This window comes from Arachis stenosperma, chromosome 6, assembly GCF_014773155.1.
Source record: "Arachis stenosperma cultivar V10309 chromosome 6, arast.V10309.gnm1.PFL2, whole genome shotgun sequence".
Lineage (NCBI taxonomy): Eukaryota > Viridiplantae > Streptophyta > Magnoliopsida > Fabales > Fabaceae > Arachis > Arachis stenosperma.
This window is the reverse complement of record NC_080382.1, coordinates 133,671,681-133,690,146: the sequence shown is the minus strand read 5'-3', so window position 1 is coordinate 133,690,146 and position 18,466 is coordinate 133,671,681. Positions and strand designations below refer to the sequence as shown.

At 29.6% G+C, this 18,466-nt stretch overlaps 3 protein-coding genes across 4 annotated transcripts; 1 reads left to right on the top strand and 2 right to left on the bottom strand.

The window, feature by feature from the left end:
* The first annotated feature begins 4,644 nt into the window (after positions 1-4,644).
* Positions 4,645-6,264, top strand: LOC130935309 (hydroquinone glucosyltransferase-like). The gene has a single exon (XM_057865003.1). It carries the CDS (start codon positions 4,661-4,663, stop codon positions 6,086-6,088), a length of 1,428 nt encoding a protein of 475 aa, XP_057720986.1. The 5' UTR covers positions 4,645-4,660; the 3' UTR covers positions 6,089-6,264.
* A 511-nt stretch (positions 6,265-6,775) lies between these two features.
* LOC130935310 (uncharacterized) lies at positions 6,776-13,625 on the bottom strand. 2 transcript variants are annotated; one of them, XM_057865004.1, is made up of 3 exons: positions 13,340-13,625; positions 9,626-9,696; positions 6,776-7,205 (listed from the first exon to the last, which is right to left on the bottom strand). In XM_057865004.1, the coding sequence occupies exons 1-3, from the start codon at positions 13,550-13,552 to the stop codon at positions 7,130-7,132; spliced, it is 360 nt and encodes a 119-aa protein (XP_057720987.1). In that variant the 5' UTR covers positions 13,553-13,625; the 3' UTR covers positions 6,776-7,129. The 2 variants fall into 2 exon arrangements, with proteins under 2 accessions (XP_057720987.1, XP_057720988.1); XM_057865005.1 differs by having other exon boundaries at positions 6,781-7,188.
* A 1,675-nt stretch (positions 13,626-15,300) lies between these two features.
* Positions 15,301-18,032, bottom strand: LOC130934689 (B3 domain-containing transcription factor VRN1-like). The gene is made up of 4 exons (XM_057864232.1): positions 17,925-18,032; positions 16,662-17,010; positions 16,399-16,550; positions 15,301-15,632 (listed from the first exon to the last, which is right to left on the bottom strand). The coding sequence occupies exons 1-4, from the start codon at positions 18,030-18,032 to the stop codon at positions 15,369-15,371; spliced, it is 873 nt and encodes a 290-aa protein (XP_057720215.1). The 3' UTR covers positions 15,301-15,368.
* Positions 18,033-18,466: the final 434 nt, after the last annotated feature.

Below are 18,466 nucleotides of genomic sequence, written 5' to 3'. Positions count from 1 at the left end.
TTTTTTTTTTCTAAAGTTAGGAGAGAAACTCGAATTTGCAATTTCTAGATAAATATAGAGAGATTATGTCATTTAAACTATAGTTCATTAGCAATATCTTAGTGTGATTTACTAATAATAAAATTAGGATATTTATGTGAATAATGTTGTAAATTGTAATAGGACAAGTATATTATTAATTATTTTTTTCAAATTTAAATAAGTATAAATCCCTATATTTTACTATATATTTTTTAATTATTTTGATGACTCTTTATCAAACAGATATGAAATAATGTATATAAATGTATAAAATATATAATAGGGTAAATCACAAAAATGCACTCGAATTATTTTGTTGTTGATAAAAATGCATTTGAATTTTGGTATCGAAAAAAATATTTTCAAATAATTTTAAAATGTAACAAAAATATCCAACATTAAATACATATTCTTAAAATAATACTTTAAGATTGAATTTTTATACAATTTTTTGCAAGTATAATTTAAAAAATTAAGATATTTTTATCCTTAAAATTTGATAATTTTTTGCTAAATATATATTTTTTGTGATTTTTTTGTCAACAACTAATAATACTTTTAAAAAGTAAAAAAATATAGAGATCAAATTTTTATTCGATTTTTTGTATATATTTTTAAATAATTATTTAATTATTCTTATAAAATTTTAGATTGAATATATAAATAATTTATTAAATAAAAATTTTATTTGTCCTTAAAAAAATAATATTATTTTTTATTTTTTTATCAACATAAAATTATTCGAATGGATTTTTTATAATTTACCAGTATAATAAGTTACGCTTTAGTTGAAATTGGGTATTCATCTAGCATTTTTTATGTCAAATATATTAGATGAGAAAATCAATCTAGCTTGTTTTACACGGCCTATGAAAATTCAAGATCAAAACAGCTCAGGTGCGTATTGCGTTACGTCATTGCGCTACGTCATTGCGCAACTGTCTCTTTGAAAGTTTAATTTCTTTATTTTAAAATAAAATAAAAATTTAATTATTCTATACGTCTCTATAATTTTATTAAAGTTTTAATTAGGTCTTTATACTTTTTTCTTTTCAATTGAGTTCTTATACTTTTTTTTAATTTAATCCTTGTTAACGTTAAATGTTAAAAAAATGTTAGTGAATTATAAAATTACTTGTATTCTCTCAGGGACTTAATTAAAAAGAAAAAATTATAGGATCTAATTGAAAATTCAGATAAATTATAAATATTCAATGAAAGATATTCCTATAATATTTATTTAATGATTCTATGAGATAAAAAATATTCCTATAATCCCTTTTATTTTATCACTATCATTTTTTTATTTATATACAAATTATACCAAAAATATTTTTTCTTTATTTATTTGGACATTCAAAATACCTTATCTTAAAAATATATATATATATAAAAGTAATGGATAAAATGAAACAGAAATAGTAGTAATAAGTATAATATAAAATTCAATTTTCATCACTCAAGTATTTATTATGACCAACATAATGAAAGAACTTGCATATGACATATGGTAACAAGAATCATTGATAGAATAATAACTAAAATTATTTACAAAAGCTGAGTTATATATAGTTCCTCAAACAAGATAATCAATTTGGCTGACAAAAACTTAAAAGCAAGTATATTGAAAAAATGAATTTTCCTTATGGTAATAAGAACCATCAGAAAGAAATTCCTAAAAGTTGCTTGCTCTAGCATAAACAGATATTCTATCTTCATTGGATATGATCTTTGCTACTGCAACTGATGCCAAGTGACGCACTCAAACACCAAAAGTGAGCAAGAAATACAATGCATCCTCACACTGTCTTTGTCACAACAAAATATTTTTCTAGAAGATATGATAAATTGTAACTTCAGAAAACACACTAAAATTTTTAATGAAAACACAAATCAACAACAAATAATATCAAATGAATAGCACCAAACCTTAATTAAAAGCCAATTCTCAAAAGGTATGTTTTTCATTCCAATTTTAAGAGTGGCTGGTCCATTGAATGGACAGAAAATCTACATTGTAATGTCTGTGACAGTTCCACCAAGTGCCGGCTTCACATGAACATAAAGTCATGCACTTTGCAAGTCTCCACGTTTGAGAAAGTCCTTTCTAGGAACAAAATTTCTATACAAAACCCTAGTCTATTCAATCTGCAACAACTTAATTTCAACCAGTGACATATTTTAAAAAAATTGACATATGCATAAACATGTTACATCAAATCTTAAAAATTAGAAAAAAATCAATTTTAATGTCACCTGCTTTCAAAATTAAAGATCAAATCATGTCTTTTAAATCTTTTTTTTTTCTTTTCGATAATGTCAGCACCAAAACATATCTCTATAAGAATAAGTATCATCTAAAATTAGCTAGGTAGATAGCAATATTTTATTAGTAATACTATATGATGCATCACATGTAAGCAAATATGGTAAAGCAATATGCTGACCTTGTAGGAATAGAACCAAACATCAAATTACAACTCCAAAGCACCACAAAGAAAATAAATAAACATTCCAGTTTCAAGGTTCTGATTGAATTGACTTAAAGCACCTTAAGAATGAATCATACTCAACATAAAACTCAAAATGTGAACAGATGACTAGAATCTATCCAAAGCGCCAAATAAGGGTTGGCATATATTGCAATATTAATATGAAATGACATTATGTCTAATGGCTTTCGGCTTCCATTAGACTTTAAATATAAAACTTTTGATTTATAGTAAAACCCTAAATCATCCATGAGAACTGAATAGAAAAATCAAGAGGCATTGAAGTCTGCAGAAGCAAGATACCATTGTTGGAAAAAGCAAAATTTGCCCTGTTTGATAGTAAAATTTTTCCTCTTTAATACACATAACTAACGATATTCACAGCAAAACTAATTCATATGTCAATTTTTACCAATTAACAAAATTCATGTATATAAATATCCATATTGTAAATCCTAAACCATTATATTAAAAAAATTCAGAAATCAATTCAAGAAATAGGTATTCAACCAACGCCATATTTTAAAAAAATTGACATATGCATAAACATGTTACATCAAATTTTAAAAACTTAAAAAAAATCAATTTTAATGTCACATGTTTTGAGACAGATCGAGGAGAGGCGCAGCGTGGAGAGGTCAGGAGGCGAAGCACGGCGAGGGACGGCGAGGGCTTGGACAGGCAAACACCGCAGAACAGAGCAACGCAGAACAGACCAACGCAAAAAGAAGGAGGCGACGGGCGGACAACCACCAAGCGTCCGCCACAGACGACGACGGAGATGGATAAAGACGACGGACTGACGCAGGAGAAGGCAGTGGACACGATCTCTAGAGAGCAACTTAAGGCTGACTAGGTTTTTTTTTTTTCCTTTAGGATAAAATGCCAACCAAGGGTTCTTTTGGTATTTTGGAGAAATAGATGTATGTTCAACTAGTTACTTTAATTCAATTATAAGAATATTCGTTTCTTAAACGAAATATTCTATTATCTTAAATGTTTTTCTAATGACAGGGACTTAATTGAAAAAAATTTAACATATAGGACCCAATTTAAAAAAAAGTATAGAAAACTAATTGAAAATTCGGTGAAATTATAGGACCTCTAGAGTAATTAAACCTAAAATAAACAATGAAAGTAGGGCTGCGCATGGATTGGATAATATCCGCATATCTGCGGTAATTATCCGCATCCGATCCGAATTTTACGAATATTATCCGATCCGCAGAGCCATTGGATCCGATCCACACTATGGTAGGATCGGATTGCGGATTTGGCAGTGATATCCGCGGATCCGATCTGCAAATTCGCATATCCGCATATCACATATAAATAGTATAGTTTAAGAAAATAAACCCTAATGTGATATGAATTTTAGTGTGTTGTTTTATGAATTTTATGATATCTTGTTTTTTATTTTTTATGTTACTTCGACTTAGAATAATTAAACTTAAATTTTGTGTTATTATTTTTTTTTTTTTGTTATTCAAGAGATTTTTTATTGATAATATTTTAGAATTAAATATACTTAAACAGGTGAAAAATAATTTTTTTTTTTGTAAAAATAACCAAATAGAATTTGAAAACTTTTATTTTAATTATGTGGATATATCCGATATCTGATCCGATTCGATCTGCATACTTGCGGATCGGATCCGGCCTAAAAAATTGCGAAAATTGTATTCGATCCGATACGATGAGTACAGTGCGACTTGAATAGAATTTTTTTGCTATATCCAATTTGATCAAATCCGTGTGCAACCCTAAATGAAAGAATAAAGAGAAGACTCCATAATGTTTCTTGATGCTCATTCCGCATCTGCATTATATTTAATGAAAATGAGCCACCGGTATCCGCATGTACAAAAAATATTTAGAGGAAAGGAAGGTTTTTAATTAGAAAAAAGTTAACTTTATATTATTAAAAATTTAAGAGTATTATTTTCTCAATTAAATTATTCTTCTATTTTTATAGTTTGAAAAGTACGCTTAGAATTTATACTACTAAGCAAAATCCTAATTGAAAATCATTTCACAACGTCGAGGTTGGACACAACTAGTCAACTACTACAGGGAAAGGTTTCCCTATATAGTTTACATATCTCAGCCAAAATCAAAACCATAGCTTTTCTCGTACAATCCAATTGATGGCAAAAACAACGCGCATAGCTGTTGTTACAAGTCCTGGCTTGACCCACCTAGTTCCAATACTTGAGTTCTCCAAAAGATTCTTGGAGCTTCACCCAAATTTTCATGTCACTTGCATGATTCCCTCACTTGGGCCACACCCAGATTCAACCAAATCCTACCTTCAAACTCTTCCTTCAAACATTCACTCCATCCTTCTCCCTCCAATCAACAAACAAGACTTACCACAAGGAGCATACCCTGGAGTTCTTATTCAAAAAACCGTTACCCTCTCTCTCCCATCAATTCGTGACACCCTTAAATCCCTCACCTTAAGGGAACCACTTGCAGCTTTGATCGCAGATGCTTACGCCTTCGAAGCACTTTCATTCGCTAAGGAGTTCAATTTCTTGTCCTACATTTACTTCCCTTCTTCAGTTATGGCGCTCTCATTGTGTTTGCATTTGCCAAAACTTGATGAGCAAGTTACCGGTGAGTACAAAGACTTAAAAGATCCTATCTATTTACCCGGTTGTGTACCAGTTTTCGGGCGTGATCTTCCATTTCCAATGCAAAATCGATCCAGTGATGTTTACAAACTCTATCTAGAACGTTCTAAAGGATTGAATAATGTAAACGAATTCATAATCAACAGCTTCTTGGAATTGGAATCAGCTGCTATGAAAGAACTTGCAAAGGAGAAAAGTTGCTTCAGCTTTTATGCTGTTGGACCAATTACACAAAAAAGGTCATCAAGCAATGATGGTGATGAGGAATTAGAGTGTTTAAGATGGTTGGATAAACAGCCACATAGTTCTGTTTTGTATGTTTCTTTCGGAAGCGGCGGAACACTCTCTCAAAGCGCAATCAATGAGCTAGCTTTGGGTTTGGAATTGAGTGGTCAAAGGTTTTTATGGGTTCTTAGAGCACCAAGTGATTCATCTAGTTCTGCTTACTTAGACAACCAAAAGAAGGAGGATCCTTTGAAATTTTTACCAAGTGGGTTTCTAGAAAGAACCAAAGAGAAAGGTTTGGTTTTGCCATCGTGGGCACCCCAAGTTCAAATCCTTAGTCACGATTCAGTTGGTGGGTTTTTGAGTCATTGTGGTTGGAACTCGGTGTTGGAAAGTGTGCAAGTGGGAGTTCCAATAATCACATGGCCACTCTTTGCAGAGCAGAGGATGAATGCTGTGTTGTTAGTTGATGGACTCAAAGTGGCGGTGAGGCCGAATGTTGGAGAAGATGGTGTTGTTGAAAAGGAGGAAGTTTCAAAGGTGATAAAGTGTCTAATGGAGCAGGAAGAAGGTAAAGCAATGCGCAAAAGAATGGAGGATTTGAAAGCTTATGCTGCTGATGCAGTGAACAAAGATGCTGGTTCTTCAACGCATGCGTTGTCACAATTGGCTACTAAGTGGGAAAATTTTAGTGGGATTGAAGATAATAATTAATAAAGCCTTTTCCCAAAAAAAGTCACCCAAAAATAAAGCCTTTTAAGGTTCGGTTGATGTGGATGTTATACATTGTTTAAGAGAAAGAAAGTCTATGCCTTTTAAGGGTCGGTTGATGTGGATGTTATACATTGTTTAAGAGAAAGAAAGTCTATGGATCAATATTTTTATTAAAATTTAATCAAATATTTAATTAATAAAAAAAAGAATAATTTTATATTATAAAATATAATTTTATATTATTAAAAATATTAATAATAATTAATTGATGATTATAAATCACCAAATCTACTATTTTCTTAATATTCCTCATTATTTAATATGGGCCAGCTATAGTGGCTTTTTTCTTTTTTCTTTTTTTTACTTCAATTATATTAAGTATATATTAAAATTAGTATAAAATATATATTAAAATATAAAATATACATTAAAAATATATATTATTAGTTGGTTGCATATCAGATGACAACATTCGACACCTCAATAAATTATTTTGTGGCTCATGACAATGGCAAATTATATGAACATATCAGGTGTCACTTAATGATCCATATCAATATTAGCTTAAGACAAAAGCAATGTGTTCTGTCTACTCTCTCTGAACAACCAAAGATTTTTTTTGTCTGAATGCTCAAGTTAACCAGTTAATTTAGTCTTGAATAAGGACAAATTTATCCCAAAAATCTTAATGACTTATTACATGTGGTTTTATTTTACTTTTCTTTATAATCTTATCAGAAAAATTCGATACAAGGATAATGCGCCAAGACAGCAGCAATTCATTGTGATGAAACATAGACGACATTTTCTTTTTTTCCCTGTGCCTGGTATGTATATTACACTTGATATGCAAATACAAAATAATGTTATCAATTCAACACAATTAACAATATAACTAATTAAACAGCATTGATATAATTAAATTGGAAATTACATGGATCAATTCAATGCGAGTGTTTCCGACTCATGATTGTTGATGCAAAATCTCCACGGTTCAAAACCATCACCTCATGAACTTTTCAATGGCCTCCAGAAGAAATCCTAACCAACTAATTGTTGTATCTCATGACTTAGCCTTTTGTCGTGAATCATCCATATACCTAACCAAATAAACATGCTATATTTATTAAGTTTAACCAAGTCCTATAAGGAATAAAAATCTCATGAACAAACAAGACTAATGCTTTTATAGGCTTCTGAGCTTGTTATGAATGAAAAAAAAAATTGAAATATGTCACATCATGTCAAAGAATGTTTGATGTACTGATATAAAACTTATATTAAAACAATACAACTTAATTTTGTATCCTCTTGGAGAAATGAGAAGTCTTTGATATCCTCTCTATCTTGCAAGAACAAAGCTTCTACTGTGCAATACTGAGTATCGGTACCAGTCCTACCTGGTCCCAACCAAGGTGGATTTATATATAGGTAAAGGTAATGCAAAAAACAAGTCATTCATGCAATTAACTTCCAAATTAAATTAGATAAATGTTAGATGAATAAATTATGTTTGTAACCACATTTAACCAAGTCTTTTTTTTTTTTCTACTCGTTTTTACTGTGCCAATAAACTATTGAATCAACTTGGTCATATAGTATCACGGATTTAATTAATACTAGTAGAAATACATTTCGTTCGCCCAAACTAAACCAAACTAGAGGATCAATAATTTGTTCTTATGTTAATACATTTGATATTGGTGCAAGAAGATAATAGGACCTTGATCATGGTGATTGAAAAAGAAAATAAATTGGATTAACTAGGATTTGTACAACCTATTTGTAATTTATGAGAGTAGAATAGAACAAATGGTGCAAAATCTTACAGAATTCTGAGAAATGAGAACATTGAGAACTGAAACATAGGAAAGAATTCAGTGAATTTGGACCATAATGGAGAATTCCAAAAAGGGCTATGGTCAGCGCAACTACTAGAAGCTGCTCGAAGAAGGGTGAAGTCTGTTACATGTAACTAAGTCTATAACTAGTTAGTTCTTACTGAGTCAGCATCAATTGGTTACTCTCTCCCTCATATATTAGCTCATCACTACAATGTAATCTGATTGAACTTAACCTCATAATGAATATGCACTCATTCTCTTCTCTCACACTCTACCCTCTACCCTCATTCTCTCTAATTTTTCTCTGCCTTTCTTCCCTAAATACTCTTCCCTCCTTGTTTCTAATAAGGTTCACCTCGTGATGCAAAAACACCATAGAATGACATAGCTTCTCTCCCTTCTTTATACCCGAATTGAAATTTGAGATATATATAAAAAATAGATATCATTGAAACATTTTTACTATATTTCAAAATTATGTCATATCTAAATTATTACATTAAAAAATAAAAAAATAAAAATCTTTTAATACTAATAATAGATTCTCCAAATAAATGTAGTTGAACTTCAGTGGGTGTTGGTCTTAAAACTCGACTTAAATATAAATGTAGAAGAAATCATTTCAACAAGGCATCTAATTTTTAATATAGGTGGAGAATTAACTTCAACCGTGAGTAATTAAAACCAACTTAAGCCAATGAATAAAACCGAGACAATAAGTAGGGATTAGTCAATTGATACAAGAAACAGTAAAATATTAAAATGTGCACACACTGTAACAGCTTACTCTCCCCAAATCCTATTCTAATATTTGTCTGACTTTCCTGTTAACTATTCTCTCTTTGTCGCCACACCAGTTTGTCATGCATTGTAATATATATAACCCACATCCATTTTCACTTCCTCCTTTAGTGACCAAACTGTACCCTTACACCCAAGTCACCCCACGGGTCCCAACTCCCAACAGAAGACCACTTAAATGCTAATAGGTGAGATTTTGCAAAGGAAAATAGTAACGAAGTAGACAAATGGGAGGGAAAGAAGTAGAAAGCCACTTGTAAGCCAGGTTTGAAATCAAACCCAGGCATCATTTCTATTTGGAACAGTATAGGTTGGGTTCTGCTAGGAGTAGGTAGATTTTCTTCTTCCGAAGCATTCAAGATAGACAAAATATAATATTCTTACGCGGCATATATGGTTTCTTGGTGTGAAAGAACACTTGCAAGTGTTCTTGTTACGATGGTCTTCATTTTTTCTCTTCCTGTCTTTTTTGTTTGATTAACTAGCTCGAAGGGGAGAGTTCAGAATTTACTACATGGACCACTGCTAAGACCTAACAAAATTAAATGGAACAGTTTGTTGGAGCCATTGTTACAATGGAGTATTGTTAGTGTCTAATTGAGATAAATTTTATGTTTTTTGTGGCAAATTACTAATTATCTCAATGTTTAAAGAGGCTAATTACATTTTTTTTCCTAAAAAATATTATAATCCTATATATAAAACTCATCATAACTGTGTCTGTAATCATGACAAGAGTTTAAGGCATGCCTGAATAATATTTTGATCTCATCTATGCAATGTTTATACTCATCTTCTCCTACATGATTAAGGTTGCCAATAAAAGATGAAAAAAAAAAAAAAACAATTTGCAAGTATTATTTCTTTACATAAGCTAAAACCATATTCTTACTTATCCTGTTTACGTGGAGGCAACCCAAGTTTTGCTCTTAAATTTGCACCAGCTTCAATGAGGTCGTCCACCTATAGTCAATGTGATGAAGAGTCATAGGCATAATCGTGATGAAGGAAGACATTTTATTTTACTGAAAACCAGCATTAAAAGAAGCAGGCACCACAGTTAAGTGGAAAAAAAAAAGTTAATAATCAAATTGATCCTCCAGTTTTCCCTAAATGAACAAATTGGTCCCTCTATTTTAAGTTGATCAAGTTAGTCTCTAAGTTTTAAACCTTAAATCAAATTTATCCTTTCGTCAATTACCAAGTTAGTCTCTAAGTTACCAATCTACCGTGGCATGCCATTACTTGCCTAATGACCAGGGACGGATCTAGAAATGATATTATGGGGGGCCAATAACACATATAATATTAAAAATTATGTAAAAAAATTATATAATATAAGATGTATTACAAAAATATACCGACAGAAAATATATTTTAAAGTAAAAAATATGTGTATACTTTTTACTAACGAAGTAGTCGATTCTTAGTATCATAAAATTCACCGATAATAGAATTTGTATCAAATTTTTCAGTAATTTTCTTTTCAATATAATTAAAAGACAATTAGCAATAAATTCATCTTTTATTTTGTTTTTAAGTTATTTTTCACAATATTCATAGTTGAAAAAGATCTCTTAATTGTAGCAGTTGAAACAAAGAGAATTAATACCAAATGAATAAAAAAAGACGACCACAAAAAGAAAAAGAATTCACTTTATGAGATTTGAAAATTTTTATTTAATTAAAAAATATTGGTAATAATATCTTTTTCAGATTTCTTTAATATTGTTACTTACTTTTTAGATATTAAAAATTATTAATATTTAAATTAGACTGAACTTTTATTTATACTAGACTAAATACTAAATAATTTTTTTAAAAAAAATAAATTATACATAATAACTTATTACTATTAAAAAAAGTTGGGGGCCGAGGCCGCCACTCGCCCCCCCCCTATGTCCGTCCCTGCTAATGACATGCCCGTTGACAATTAACGTTCCACATCAGCTTTACGTTAACACCGTTAACTAGCCAACTTAATTCACATTTTAAAATGGGGGACTAGCATGATTAGTTTAAAAAATGAGAGACCAATTTGATTATCAGAAGAAAACTGGAGGACCAATTTGATTGTTATCTCAAAAAGAAAATGATTATCTTAATTTTTATAATAATTAATGAACAATTATGATTCATGGTTAAAGAACAAGAAGAGAGACCGAAAATGATATGATTACCAATCACCAACAAACAACCACACAACTTTTATCATGCACCAAGCTTTGTCGTGTGCAACATTAGGCCAATGAAACAAATGCATCAAGCCAGCTCTATAATAAAAGTGATCTATCGAATATAATCTTAATTAATTTACTTGTCTCTAGAATCTTTTCAATCAAGCAAATATAAAGTATCTTGTACCTCTTATAGATTTTGTTGAAAATCATCTACTGGTAATTTAGCAACTGATGCCACTAAAAAATGAATAAATTTGATGAAGAGCTGCTGCTGCTAGAATGCATATCATAACTAAGAATGTCATGGAAGATTATTAATAAAGCCAAAAGTGGACCAAACATGTATAATAGCTAAATCATATAAGCAGATTTTCTAAAGTCACAACAATTTTTCTCTGTTGTCAGGGATTGTTTTCAAATTCAATACTTGTAACAGTAATTATTCAAGCTCATATTCAGAAAAAATAAATAATAATAGGAAAAGTATAGGGTACCAATATAGTATCGGCCAACTTCTGCCAACTCTTATTTATATTTGTGTTTCATGAAAGTGTGTTCGTAGATGTGTCTAATAAAAATGTCTTTTTTTATAATTGTGTTTAATAACTGTCTTTTTTCTGGATGTGTTTAATAACTGTATTTAAAATATATTAATTATTAGACACATCCTCGAACACACTTCCATGAAACACAATTATAAATAAGAGTTGGTAGAAGTTGGCAGATATGTTGTTGGTAACGTAGCGGAACCGTAATAGGAAAAGTATAGGGTACCAATATAGTATCGGCCAACTTCTGCCAACTCTTATTTATATTTGTGTTTCATGAAAGTGTGTTCGTAGATGTGTCTAATAAAAATGTCTTTTTTTATAATTGTGTTTAATAACTGTCTTTTTTCTGGATGTGTTTAATAACTGTATTTAAAATATATTAATTATTAGACACATCCACGAACACACTTCCATGAAACACAATTATAAATAAGAGTTGGTAGAAGTTGGCAGATATGTTGTTGGTAACGTAGCGGAACCGATAATAATAATAATAAAGGGGAAAAAAGAACACAGACGCGCACACACTCTGACACCGTAGTTTCTCCCACTGTAACTGTAAACATCATATTTGCTAACTCGAATTCCTTAGTAACACAGCTTCTTCCATCACTAGAAGTCTAGAACCCAATAAGGCCATATACAAAAAACTAAGGCCCGTTTCGTATTTCACTCAGCAGGATTACCTGATAACACATTTGACTCAATGCACAACTCAACCTACAATCAACAAACTCTTTTCTGACATTTTAATACAGAATATGTATTCTATCTCCTAGTTGATATATATATATATATATATATATATATATATATATATATATATATATATATCAATGCAACTCATTCTTTGTAATTTGAATTAGAGCATCTCACCATCACCATAAACATGTAACAAGAAACCACCCTAACAATTCATTCTTCGTAGTTACTGAATCACATACCCATTCCTTCCACTATACAAAACCACGTGCATCTTGGTCACATACACTTTACAAGCAATACCATCCGTTTCATTGCAAATTGAGCCATATCAATATTCTCTTTGTTGATCAACCTTCTTCAAACACAACCCATACCCATTTCATAAGGGGGTATTGGTAACAAGAACCCAGCTAGCTAGGTACATTGTGGCTTTGCTCTTTCTAAATTATTGTTTAGTTACTTTAGTAACATCACAAATGAATGGAGCTAGTTTTCAATTGAAACAATTTAAGCCTACAACTAGTTCTTACAACAAACTAATTTCTCTCTAATATATGTTACCTCTTTATGCTACCTCCATCAACCAGTGACTGCACACTACCAACTAACCACCACTGGTCATTGTCGGTAACCATTGATCATAATAATTTTGAATGAGTTTTAAGTTTTGGAATCAAACACCATATAACAACGAAACCGGTTCAATTTTAACCTGCCTAACGTAACGAGTTCCATCTGCACCTAATTAGTTCTCAAAGTTGCCAAACACTTCATTCTCGACCAAATTATCTAATCACATAAACATATCAAGTTTTATTTAATAAAACTACATTTCCATCCACACTTATTCGGGTCTTGAAGCAACGAAACCCAATTGAAACCAGATTCAGTTACACAAAAACCCTACTTCTATCCACAAGATATTTCTGCAATCACAAGAAACCCCTAAACTACAAACCATCACAATTCACTCTGCAAAATTACATGATCACACATACCACATTTACAAGAACAAAAAACATATAAAAAAATAAACAAAATAAAAACCAAAACCAACATGAAGCAACGGAACCCTATTCAAACCTTCAACTCACAACATAATTCATATGAAATTACCCACCACAGCATATTACTACAGAAACAGGAATCTTGAATTCATGACAGCAGTACCTTGTGAATGCCGTTAGATCGGAGGATGAGGACGGAGGCGGAGGCGGCGCTGCCGACGAAGAGAGAAGCGACGGCGAAGGCCTTGACAGGCATGAAGCGAGAATCGCCTGTAAAGCCTTGAGTGTAGGAACGTAGACCCCATCCGAGTTGAGCAGCAGTAGCCGCACCCCACAGCCATTGTGTCCACTCCACACCGCTACCAATGTTCTCCATTGATTCTACTCCCTCTCTCGCTTCTCTAACTCATCATAGCATAGGGCCTTCCTTTTCAATGAACTCCCAAATTAGTGCTTCAAATAAATTTGGAAAAATTGGACCAGAACACAATTTATTTATCCATTACCTTTTACCCGAGCTTGTGCGAAAAGTTTTTGTTTTTTTTCAAAAGATAAAAGTAATTTTATATTTAAAAATTTCATATAAAAATATTTTTTATTTAATAATTATATTTAGATATAATGATATAAATTTTTAATTATTTATTAATAAATATTCATGTGAAATTGTTAGTTGATAATTTTTAAATAATAATTTAGTTAAATATGTCAAATTAAGATTTTTAACTAGCAATTTCATATGAAAATAATTGCATATAAGTCTTTGCCTTATTTATTTCGTTAAAAATATTTTTTTAAATAAAAAGACCTCTTTAAATAATAATATAAATTGTAACTTTTAAAAATGATATTTTTTAAAATTTTTTAATACTGTTATTTTTACTATTAAAATTTAATCAATTACGTCAAAAAATAAAAAAAAATTTATTTTTTATTAAAAAAATATTTTTTCTAACAACTTAAAAACACCTAAACAAATTTATAATCTTCTAAATAAAAGAGATTCCGGTAACAATTTTTTTAAAATAATTTTTATTATATATAATTTATAAAATGATACTTTGTTAACTTTAAGAGAAAATTTATGATTTTTTAATATAGCATGCTATTTTGGCTAAAATCAAATTTATTATCATCCAAATTTAATTTATAAAATGATAGATTAATAAGTATATTAGTGTCTATTAATATACTTGCATATCATAAAAATATTTTAGATGTTATTTAATTCTATACAAAATGATTAGTAAAGATAGTGAGATATTTGCAGAATATTGCTGTTTAGATTTGTTTTGAAAGAAAAATCAATCTATTCGAAAGTAGATAATTTGTTTTAATTTGCATTATTGTTTGACTTTATTTTTCAATTTAATCATAACTAATTCCAATTTATTGTGATTTTGATTGGATTAGTTTATTCAATTTTTTAAAGAGATTTTATTATTAAAAAATATAAATAATTTTAAGTTGATAAATAAATAAAAAAATATTTTATATTACAAAATATTTATTAAATAATAATACATGAAAAAATTTTTAAAAAAAAAGTTATAACAAATTAATATCAAATTCCTCTAAAATAAGAGAGTTATGAAGTAATAAAGTGAGGGAATTAATCACTTTTAAATTAATATAATAGAGCTCAATAAAAGTTATAAATTAAATAGTGATTAATTTTTTACTTTATCACTTTATTTATTTTAAAAAATCTAAATTAAACAAATTAAATATAATATAAATATTATCTTAAATTTAATAAATAATAATATCATATCATATTATTATACACAATTTGAATTTATTTTAACAAATAGATCCAAAAGCTGACTTAATTCATATGGTTTGTCATTAATTCAATCAAATCTCTAAGAGACGAATGACAAAGTTGAGATGAGGAAGAATGTAAGAGACTGGAGACCCATATAGAATTCTCCTCACTGTCATTTTTGAGAACTTTGAGATTTGAGGATATATATCATGGTTATGGTTATGGTTCAGTAATTTTGTATTTCAATATTCAATAATTTCTTATTCATTTCAAAATTAAATACTGACAAACATTTGCAGGTATTTTAGAAGACATAATTAATTAAATATATAAAATTTTGTCCATAATAAGCACATGGTTGATAAGATAAAATGAGTAGAATTTATTTGTACTTGTCATGATAAAAACATAGGTTGATGCCCAATTATGGCTCAGTAGTGGAGTGCTTGAAAATGGAAACCTTCATGACTATGTCTTCAGAATGGCTAGTTAGTAATTCAAAGGAACATGCATCCCCTACTTCCAAATCAGATTCCCTTGCAAATCTTGTCCAACCTGCTGTAAGGCAACCGGTAGAATGTTTTTGGTAATAGATCAACCTAACCTTTGAAGATCTTTCTCCAACCAACAATGTAACAGTTTGCTTGCCAGGTTTGATATAATCCTTTAAGGAGCCCCTCGGTAACCACTACATAAGATGCATACTTAGTTGTGTTTAGTTTATGAGATTAGACACACGTTTATTATATACTATAGAATAAACACCCAAATCCATTCTCAAAAAATTCCAACGAGACACTTTGGTTTTCAATAATATTTTATTCTCTAAATTAAAAATTCTAAAAAATTATTCTCATGAGAAAGTCGTTTTGAAAATGGACTACTTTGTCCTAGAGTATATTTATTTTCATCTAAAAGTAATGTTAGGTCACCATCCAGCAAATATATCATTTTTAACTAGTACTTGACCAGCAATAATTGGTATATATATTTACAGAAATTTTGCATACAAAATGCATATAATTTGCACATATATTTACTAAAATTTGCATATATGAATTAATATAATTTATGTTCATATTTTTCAGATTTTGCATGCATGAATTAGTAAAATTTATTTATTAAAAATAATTTAGTATATGTGCTAATCAAATGATGGAAAAAATTATTAAAAATTACTGATCCCCAAAAATTTCTCTTTACATAGTTGTTTTATAGTAAAATTTGTTAAAACTTATTTATCCATACACATATTAAAAATTTAATTTGTTAAAACTTATTTATCCATACACATATTAAAAATTTAATTGAAAGTAAAGAAGGAACTAATCTATCCGACTATAGTCATTTTCGAGGATTTTTAGAAAATAATTTTTTTAAAAAAACTAAAATGACCTATCTAAAATTTTTTAGTCATTGATTCGGGTGTTTACTGTATAGAATATTATACATACCATGCAACATGATCCTCTGTTTGGTTTTATCATAACCGTGAAGGAAGTATTTTTCGCAACTTCTGTAGTTTCAAATTTTCCAAAACCCGATGGTTTAGTTTTAGAAAGCAAGTCATTGGACATCTTTCCTTCCCTTGGATTCTTCAACTTACCTAGAAAAAAAGAAACAAATTAAACACAAGAAGTTATAAAAATTTCATCTAAGAATTAAATAAGGATAAAACACAAATGGGAAATGGTATTGTCTTGAATATTAGAAGTACCCCCATCTTTGTTGTTTGCATTTGTTCTCTTGGTTTTACGAGGAAGAAGTTCCTCATCACTAGTGTTGGCCCTTTTACCATATTTATTCTTGAAGGGGTAGTCTATTTCCGTGGCACTCATATCACATATGAACACATTAAAATGAGATGTTCCATCAAATCTAAAAACCAATATATCCCCAAACCGTAGAGAGTGATACTCCACAAACTCTTTCCAACCATTTTGTAACCAAATTCTTCCATCATGTTTCTCCAAATATACCTCCCATTCTGTGCCATTTGGAAGCTTAAGAACAACTTTGTTGGACAAGCGTTCTCCATATTCCGTTACAAACTTTCTAGGAATCATCTATCATATAGATTCAAATTAAATATGAATATATCATATAGTGTGTTCTAATAAACTCAAGTTTAATTGTATACATCAATAACTTTATCAAAAACACTTGACATTTTGATAGGGAATACACATTGGTAAACTAGGTTAGCCTAGTTTTTCATTAAGTTACAAATGTGTTATATTCCAGGTAAAATGTCAAAAACGAATTGAATATGTGGCATTATGCTAGTGAGTATAAAGTTGATAGAATTTGATCTTGACAAGAAACTATATATATTAGATTAACGTCCACAAGATTTGTAGTATTATATTTAAAATTGTTTAATAATTTTGTTCGTGTTCTGTTCTAGTGTGTTGGTTCTACATTGGAAAGGTAAAAACTAAAGAGAAAAGCTAGGCTATGCCACTTTTGATAAAAACAAAAAACAAAAAACAAAAAAAAAAAAAAACAAAAAACAAAAATGTGATAAGGCACTTGAGCACGATATCAAATAATGTTGTCTAAAAACAATTGTAAATTAGCTTGGTTTCTCTTTTAATATCCCATGTAGGGTTTGGTGAAGAGACAGAGATGGAAAGACTGAGACTAAGAGACAGAGACTAAGAAACAGAGATCGAAATAAATCTCAATATTTTGTTTGGTGCAAAGTGGGAGACAGAAATTGAAACAAGAATGAAATTCTAATTTAATTTGTACAAAGGATAAAATTAGAATTAATTAATTGAAATGAAGGTATTTTAGGTATAAAATGTTATTAAAATTTCAGTCTCATCTCTAAAAATTTTAATCCTGTATTCCCACTTTTTGAGACAGAAATTTTAGTACCAGTCTTTTGAACCAACAAACATAATACTGAGTTTCAATCTCTTAGTCTCTCTGTCTCAATACCTCAAAACAAACGCTACCTAATAGACTTGCTTACAATTTTTCCATCTAAAATGGTGCTCGGGAGCAGGATCTTGAAGAAGTGAACAGGCTTTGTTGTTGCCTCATCACCATTGGAGGCATCTTTGTAAAGTTTAGAAGCCATTTTGAATTATTAGCAACACAATTGATGAATCTAAGCTTCTTAGTTGTAACCCAAATATCAACGAAAAAGGGTTTCGTATATGATACTTTAAAGTTGTAACGAGTTATAAAATTTAATCAATATAACTCCTGAAACATAAAGTTACAAGAAACTAGATGTTATTAACCGCAATAACATTATATGGTCATTGAATATAATAATGCCTTAAAACAAGTTTTTGACTTTCACCTAAATATTGTCTTTCACTTTCCAATTTGTAAATTAATTTCATAAAATTTATTAAAAATCTCAGCAATGAGGTTTATTATGAAATTAATTTATCATGAACATAGAATCCCATTATCTAATTCCAAGTTTTTGAAAACTGAATTGATTAGTAATATTAACATTGCCAACTGATAAATGGATATTGTACACTTAAACTCTATTGAACA

Excerpts from the sequence above, each read along its gene's own strand:
- LOC130935309 (XM_057865003.1), top strand. The coding sequence starts at position 4,661 with ATGGCAAAAACAACGCGCATAGCTGTTGTTACAAGTCCTGGCTTGACC.
- LOC130935310 (XM_057865004.1), bottom strand. The coding sequence starts at position 13,552 with ATGGAGAACATTGGTAGCGGTGTGGAGTGGACACAATGGCTGTGGGGT. Across the intron at positions 9,697-13,339 it reads GATCTAACGGCATTCACAAG|GTGGACGACCTCATTGAAGC; the intron begins GTACTGCTGTCA and ends CATTGACTATAG. Across the intron at positions 7,206-9,625 it reads CCTCCACGTAAACAGGATAA|CATGTTTATTTGGTTAGGTA; the intron begins GTAAGAATATGG and ends TAATAAATATAG.
- LOC130934689 (XM_057864232.1), bottom strand. The coding sequence starts at position 18,032 with ATGGCTTCTAAACTTTACAAAGATGCCTCCAATGGTGATGAGGCAACA. Across the intron at positions 16,551-16,661 it reads TGCAAACAACAAAGATGGGG|GTAAGTTGAAGAATCCAAGG; the intron begins GTACTTCTAATA and ends CTTTTTTTCTAG. Across the intron at positions 15,633-16,398 it reads ACAGAGGATCATGTTGCATG|TGGTTACCGAGGGGCTCCTT; the intron begins GTATGTATAATA and ends CATCTTATGTAG.